The 7,922-nt window shown below is 44.1% G+C and overlaps 1 protein-coding gene across 2 annotated transcripts in view; it reads right to left on the bottom strand.

Annotated features, from left to right (window-relative positions):
- Positions 1-6: 6 nt before the first annotated feature.
- Positions 7-7,922, bottom strand: part of PPP1R16B (protein phosphatase 1 regulatory subunit 16B) — a 68,449-nt gene continuing 60,533 nt past the window's right edge. For both annotated transcript variants that reach the window (XM_006033837.3, XM_025215742.1), the window contains exons 6-10: positions 6,287-6,412; positions 5,725-5,800; positions 2,894-3,023; positions 1,796-1,964; positions 7-910 (exon numbers count right to left, since the gene is read on the bottom strand). In XM_006033837.3, the coding sequence (XP_006033899.1) occupies positions 392-910; positions 1,796-1,964; positions 2,894-3,023; positions 5,725-5,800; positions 6,287-6,412 (1,020 nt within the window). In that variant the 3' untranslated portion in view covers positions 7-391. The remainder of the gene's footprint in view (positions 911-1,795; positions 1,965-2,893; positions 3,024-5,724; positions 5,801-6,286; positions 6,413-7,922) is intronic.

Raw genomic sequence — 7,922 nt, 5'->3', positions numbered from 1 at the left:
ACATCCAGAGGTAAAAGTCGGGACCAATCTGCCACATTCAGGAAGCTTGCTGGCTCTCAGCAGGAGACTTGAAAATAAGGATTTGAAAATCATATAATTTTTTCCATCAAAAGTATTGTCCCTCTCAATAAGCAAGAGCAGGGTAGTTCTTTTTACTTGCACATGGTAAACTATTCCATTTATCCCCTGTGGGCCTCATTCCACCTGCCTTCCCCCTTTGACTGTAATGGAAGTTACTGGCAGGGCAAAGTACTGTTCAAAAGGCTGGAAGAGGCTGGCAGAGTCAGGTCTTCTGTAACTACACTGAGTTCTCCCCGTGCCAGGGTGGAAAGTAATAGATTCAGCCAGCCTACCCACTTTTTGTCTCCACTGGTTTGAGAAGTGGATGAGATTAAGAAATCCTACAGCATCCATGGACTTTCTCTTCCATTTCCTCCATGGGAGCTTTGAATTTCAAGAGGGGTGGATCACCACTGGACACTGTGTAATAAACAGAAGTCCCACTGGAGCTGTAAGGAGAAGTCCTGGATCCGATCAGGTGTGATTTGGTCTCACCCCCATTCTCTACTATCCCTCCTGCACTACTGCCAAAGTGGGTGCTGATGAAGGGGTGGTTGAGCAAGTTAGCTGCAGCCCGCTGCCGCTTCAGTTCAGAGAGCGTTTGATGGCTGTGCTCCTTGTAGGCATCCCAGATCTGCTGAGAGTCAGGGAGGCCTGGACTGCCATAAGACAGTACTTGGCTTGTGTTACTGTCTGGCGATGTGTGCATTTTCCAAATGTCCCCATTGGAGAAGTACTGGTAAGTGCTGGCAGATGCCCTGAGTCCGTTCTGAAGAGGGCTTTCAGAGTCACATTGTGTGCTTTTGTTTGCTAACTCAGGAAGGAGGGTGGACTTCTCTAGTGCCAAATTCTGTAATGAGAAAACATTCATTAAAAACAGGAGCAGCTCTCTCTCCAGGATAGCAGAGTCTGCATCTTGTGCAACCTCCTCAGGCAGGACAATCCCCTTTAACCAAATCCTGAAGGCAAACAGCAACTCCGGTAAAAGGTTGACATCACTCCATTCCCACCCACCATCCCCTTTGATTTCATCTAACATGTGAACTTCAAAGTCCACTTGAGCCAGTTAAATCTTAACATGGAAGAAAATTCAGACACTTGTTTTCCTTCAAAACCCAGGTCATTATATGCAAAGATTCCGTTATTGCAACATGCCCACAGCCAAATTAAATAAATACATACAACGAGGGAAGGTATGATAAAGGTTCTCCTAGAAACACAAAGTCTGCTCCTCTCCACCCACTGTATAATACCAATGATTATTACCCATTGAAAGTAGACAAAACATACGTTTAGTAGTAGAAAATTAATTATTGCAATTGCCTGACCCTTTAGTCCTTCAACTTCACTGGCAGCACTCCTAATTTATACCAGTATAACTGCAATCAGAATCTTGCCCTTTGAGACTTAGGTTCTTATACAATGTCCTATACATCACCATAGTGCTGAAGATCACCCGTTAACATGCCACATCTACACAGCCAGGGCTCGAATTATGGGGGAGCTTGGGGGGTCTGAGCTCCCCCCATAAGAGACAAGAGCTCACCCAGCCCACCCCGTGTCTCAGGTGGCAGCAGCAGCTCCTTCTGGCTGCCACCACCACAACCCCCTCCGCCCAACAAGAGTTGGGATGCAATTCAAACCCTGCACATAGCTCCTTTGACAACTCTGCTGGGAGACTTTTGCTATGACTTCTTTGATGCAACTTCATGTAATGAAGCTTGGGGTCCCTTACTGGATCCGTGTTCTCTTGGTCAGATCGAGTCTCCCCAATTTCTCCATAGTGGCCTGAACTTCTCTGCTCTTCTGCTGCCCCCATTTGCTGCCAGACAATGGCTTCTTTCTCACATTCCTTCCTGTAAAGGTTTGTTCGGTCTGAAAGACTTGCTCTCCTCACCACCTTCCTGAAAGACAGGTATAAGAAAGAGCAGAAGTGTTAGCAAGATGGGCAGCTGAATCTTCCACTATAGTTTCTCTTACATGGTCTTTGCACTTTTACATTTTCCAACAGAGCATCAAAAAGTGCAAGACAAATGTGCAGTAAGCTTTTCAAAGTTCACATGAAATAAGAAGCCACTACCCTTGCATTACTGATCAGCAACAAGAACAAATAAAAGGTAGTGGAAGTTTTCAAAGTAGGAACTGCCACTGAGTCTGCATCTGTAGCACTGAAAAGACAAGGTTAGGTTAAAAAAAGATTGCATATAGGCTATTTCCTCTAGCTTTCTCTACTTGTTTGGATTTCAGAAAAGGATCTATCTTACCACAGGTTTGGGATAGCAAGAGGTACATTCAAGTCAAGAGTGTGGTAAGATTGGTCAATGGGGAAGGGGAGAGTTGTATACAATGGCTTGCGAGCTGCTGCTTTAATTTTTTCAAGCAGGAAAACATATTCTTAGTGGACTTTGTGTTCAGTTATAAGCAGCACAAGAGTGTCTTGGCTCTGCTTTGTGTTACCCGTTACTACAAATCCACCTCTTCCCACACCTTCACTAAAGCTGAAGTGAGCGCATATCATGAAGCACCAATTGATAAAGGCAAAAGTATATATTAAAGGGTGGTGAACCTCCATCACTTGATACCTCAATTCCCCATGTTATGGTCCAGACTAATATAGTCTGCTTTTCCAGACACTGCGCTGCCTGGTGGTGAAAGAAGCTCCATTTCAACAAAGAAAAAGCTTCCTGACTTCTGCCACTCGAAGAACCCACTAAAAGTTAGAGCTGAAAACCTGGTCTCATGTGTACTAAGTTTAAAGCATTCTGTTTTCAGCAACAGTACTTTAAAATCTGGACTGTGGTAAGCTTTGTGAAGAAAAAAGTTTCATACGCACCCACGGCTTCCAGTGCTGGAGGTCCTCCTACTCAAGGAGGACTTGTGCCTCAGCTGGGATTTCATGATCACATCATGCTTGTGTTTCAGCTCCAGCAGCAAGACTTTAAACTCCTCTTCTTCACACAGGTCTAAGACACACACAAACCAAGCTGTGAACTGGGCTGTTCTATAGTAGTACACTCAGCTACAATGGCATGAGCAGACTAGAGGGAGCATATATGAGAACCTGAGACCTTTGAAATGTCAGGTCAGGTTCACTTGATACCATAATTTATAGTAGATGGTACTACCTGTGACTCACAGATTTCATAGACATTAGGGCTGGAAGGGACCTCGAAAGATCATCGAGTCCAGCCCCCTGCCCCAGGGGCAGGAAGTCAGCTGGGGTCACAAGATCCCAGCAAGATAAACATCCAATTTTCTCTTGAAGGCGTTCAGAGTAGGTGCCTGAATCACCTCCAATGGCAGGCTATTCCAAATCTTGGGGGCTCGCACAGTAAGGAAATTATTCCTTATGTCCAGCCTGAAACGGTCTTGCAGGAGTTTAGGACCATTTGACCTTGTCATCCCTTGGGGTGCTCTGGTGAACAAACGTTCCCCCAGATCCTGGTGAACACCCCTGATAAACTTATAGGTGGCTATCAGATTGCCCCTGAGCCTGTGCTTTTCCAGGCTGAAGAGTCCCATAGCTCTCAGCCTGACATCGTAAGGTCTGTTTTTCTGACCTCTGATCATGCACATGGCTCTCCTCCTGACTGTCTCAAGCTTCTCCACATCCTTTTTGAATTGTGGGGCCCAAAACTGGACACAGTACTCCAGCTGTGGCCTCACCAAGGCCGAGTACAAGGGGAAAATGACATCCCGGGATTTGCTTGAGAAGCATCTATGGATGCAAGCCAGCATTTTGCTCGCTTTACTAGGCGCAGCATCACATTGAAGGCTCATGTTCATGTTTTGGTCAATCATGACCCCCAAGTCCCTTTCATCTGTAGTGCTAGCCAGCGTAGCACTGCCAAGCCTATAGGGATGCTGCAGGTTTTTCTTCCCAAGGTGGAGAAACTTGCATTTTTCAGTGTTAAACACCATCAGGTTCTCATCCGCCCAACTCAATGCAGGGCAGCGGTTAAATAACCTGACAAACTGTACAGTGCCAATGGCTTCAGGCAGAAGAGTGCCTTAGAGGGGGAGGAAATGCTGCCAAAAGGTTGTGGAACTGAGGTCCATCCCATGATAGGGTAGACTGGGCTCTTTAACCCTGGTTATCAACCAGTCTAGCAGTGGAGCCTCAATAAATGGACAAATGGATATTCTCTGTTCCTGGAGCTCCCACAGCCAAGTTGTTCCAAACATAGTAGCACCTGCCTTTGCTTTGGATTAAGCAAGCATGGCTGAGAGGGGGACACTGTTGTATGTCCAGCTCAGTGTCTCCATATATATTGCCCAGGCTTTTGCATGCTGGAGAGATCATTCAAGCTTCACTTTATCTGTCAAGCAAGGATTCAATATGGGACACAGCAGTTGTGAGTTATAAGTCCAGTACGTTTGATGAAGAGAGGGATGCTGTGTGTTGCCTAGAGATATGAAGGCAATTAACATCAAGCCAAATGACTGAGAGAAGATTTATAAGAACTGCACAGCACATTTAGGAGTGTTTGATATGAACTTCATGTGTGATAAGTGCAGAAGGGACTGTCACTCAAGAAAAAATTGAGCTCTACAGCCACACTTGCAGATGTTCAGCAAGCTGATGCCCCACTTGGCACACTTCTATTGTCTCGCAAGACAGACATGCCTACTATTACTAGACCTTTGGAAAGCCACGTCTTCTTGGTATTTAGATCCACTGCATTCTGGGATAAAATGAGGAACAATGTAAGCAAAACAGAGTGAGGCCTCAATCCCTGAAGTAGTTAGGTGTAGCAGCAAGGTTTAAGACATCTAAAAAAAGGACTGGTATGTTGAAGCCTGGTGTGAATCACAAGGACAGTCTTTATGCAAGGGAAGAAGCCTTTAAGAAGTTCTGTATTTAACTGATTACAGTTCCTGGGGATAAAGTTCTTAAAACCCAAAAAAGGAAAAAGAATGGACAGAACCTAGACAGGTTCTGGGAGAAAGAAAATCAAGGATGCTTTTCTTTCTCTATAGAGAGACTCTGCAGAGGTTATCTAAGCCACATACCTCTTCTGCCTTTATCTACACAATGTCATAACAACGAGCAAGTCAACCACACAGATACAGGCAGGAAACTGTTATCTTGAGCTCCACTATGCTTGTCATTAGACTTCTCTACTTCATCTTTTTCTGCTAAACACCAATCTAGCTTCACAACTAAGCACAGAACATGAAGGTTAAAAAAAAAAAGAAAGACTCCATTAGAGCTTTTTTAGAGCTGCACCCAGATGGTGTGAACGTGTGTTGTCCCATCTTTGGGTATCTGAACTCAAATAAAGAGAGACTAGACTGTCAGTGGGCAAAGCTATAGGGAGGACTGGATATGGCAATGTGAACAGGTGGGTATGAGAGATAAGTCGGTACTTGAGAAGCTCCTTTTCTCTTGAAGAACAAAGGTAACATTTCTGAAAGCACTGAAGTGAAACAGATACTTAAATGCTCTAAGAACCATTTAAAGACAACATAACTGTGACTCTTAAGTTACTTGAAAAAAGTGAGACCTCCATGCTTTTGAAAATTCTACCCCAAAACTGCAACTGGCTAAGAGGGAAAAGGGTTCATGGTTTTTCTGTGCTGTCTGGAGCTGTCTCACTGATTCTTCTGTAATTAGAAATATCAAAGCAACGGGGGAAATCAAGAGACAGAGTTCCAACTCACCAATTGGCATCTCATCCAAGGATGTCCTGGCACTCAGACTAGCTCCATGGGATACTAGCAATTCCGCCATCTGCATCTAGGGCAAGGGAAATGAAGGAATATTAATGGTACTGGTTTAGAGTATTGCCATTTGCCAGTGATCTAAATGGCAAAGCAAGTTTGGAAGCAGCTAGGTCTACTGTCTATTGAAACTAGGGTCTCAGTTGTGGCCCTCTTGGGGCAGGGATGAGAAGCAGAAGCTAGAGAAGGGAGGGGGAGTGATGTGGAGAGCAGCAGCAGGACTGGAGCCCAAGGGTTGCAACTTAATCCCTTGTGGACTGTATGCAGCTTGTGGGCCACCAGGTGCACTGCCCTGATCCCAGTCCAGGGATAGAAAACCCAAATGCAGTAATGCTCCATTGTGTGTGCTCACTGTGCCCATAATACATACAAGCTTTGTAGACAAAAAGAGCAGGTATCCTCCAACTGAAGCACTTAAGCTGACGTTCGAGAAGGTCAGCATCTGACCTGACAGATTGACCTGATCTAGTCACACAAGATAGACTTGCACCAAAATGTTTACCTGTCCCCAGAAAGCAGCAGCGTGGAGGGGTTCCCAGCCATCCCAGTCTTTGACGTCCAGCCTTGCTCCCTGGTCAAGAAGGACTTCAGCGGCATGCAGGTAACCATTGGCTGCTGCTATATGCAGCTAGGAAACAGGGAACAGAAAGTATGAGCCTCTGTCTAAGGACTGTGAACATCCTTCTACACCAAGTGACTCAAGAGATTCCACTTCAGTGCCTGAGTTTAGACTGAGAACGAAAACAGAAGCACTGGTTTCATCGACCACTGAGGTCTACGACAAGGCACTGTAGTTGACTCTGAGAGGAGTTGGGGTGGATGCTGGATAATCAAGTTGTTGGTCAGTTTCTGCCCCTGGGTTTTTTGGATGATCTACATTCATAACCTCAAACCAGGAAATAGTGTGCATGCATTTCATTTTGGAGGTGTTGGTTGTAGCTGTGTTGGTCTAAGAATATAGGCAGACAAGGTTATTTGGGTAAATGTGATATCTTTTATTAGATCAACTGCATTTTCAGACCTGAATTTTGCATATTGGATTAAGCTTCTATTTGATCCCAGAGAGTAGACAAAGACTAGCAGACTCTCCCTATGCCTGAAAAAGGGTGTTTTTGCCCCAAAGCTTGTAAAGAACAATTTGTCCAACTATTCAGTTGGTTTAATAAAATATATTTCTTTTTTTATGGAGACAAAAATGTAAATCTGCTCTTACTAGTACACTAGGTACCAAAATTGTACGTGCAGAGGAGTAAAAAGATAGTATTTTGTTCTTTCACTTCGAAAGGTTCAAGATTTCGCTATTCACAAGCAGGCAGCATCACCAAAATGCAGCCAAGTCTGGAGTATCACAGCCAGGGGATGTTATACACTTTACAGTAGGACTTTGAAATAAGTACCATGGAATTGATCTTAGACCAAGACCAAGTTTTCAGCCTCACCTTAGTTGGGCCCTTCATATCTACGGGTAATTTTGCATATGTTACTTGCTATCGCAATTTAAGTCACATGAAACATTACAAATCCTTGACTTTTTTTTCTCTTTTTTTTTTAATAAAAGGACCTGAATTACCTCCAACTTCTGACATCTGAGGGCACCAGCTGTATCTGCGTGTCCGTGGAATGGAACGTTAGTGACTGAATCCTTCCTACTCTCTAGGGGATCTTTTCTCAATTGTGTTTGCTGCTACATCCTTGATCAAAAGCCCACTTTCTGATCCAGGAACCATTCTGCAGTTTTGTCATGAAAGTTGGTAACAGTTCCTTTTCCGCAGAGCCAGTTCCATTTCAGTGGTGTTTTGAAGGGAAGAGAACCTTTTTTTGCACACTTCATATTGGAGAAGGAATATGGACCATAACACACACACTAAATATATGAGCTGTCTCCTCATAAGAATTCTTGGTGTTCTCTTGTAATCCAAACACTGTCAGACTAGGGAGGCTTCATGTGTGACTTACTTTTTTGATATCCTTTCACCACATGAGTTATTTTCATCCTTAAAACTCACTGCTTTTCTAGAAGAAATAAGAGCAGGCCAGCAACTCTGAACTCACAAAAACAACTCATTTTTATCTTGTAGTTAGAGACTAGAACCTTGTGGTTGGTATGTAATAAAAAGTAGTAGTATTTCAAAGTGTCT

The sequence above is a fragment of the Alligator sinensis genome, unplaced genomic scaffold (genome assembly GCF_000455745.1).
Source record: "Alligator sinensis unplaced genomic scaffold, ASM45574v1 scaffold460_2, whole genome shotgun sequence".
Taxonomy (NCBI): domain Eukaryota; kingdom Metazoa; phylum Chordata; order Crocodylia; family Alligatoridae; genus Alligator; species Alligator sinensis.
The sequence above is the reverse complement of the archived record's forward strand: the minus strand, read 5'-3'. Positions and strand labels throughout refer to the sequence as shown.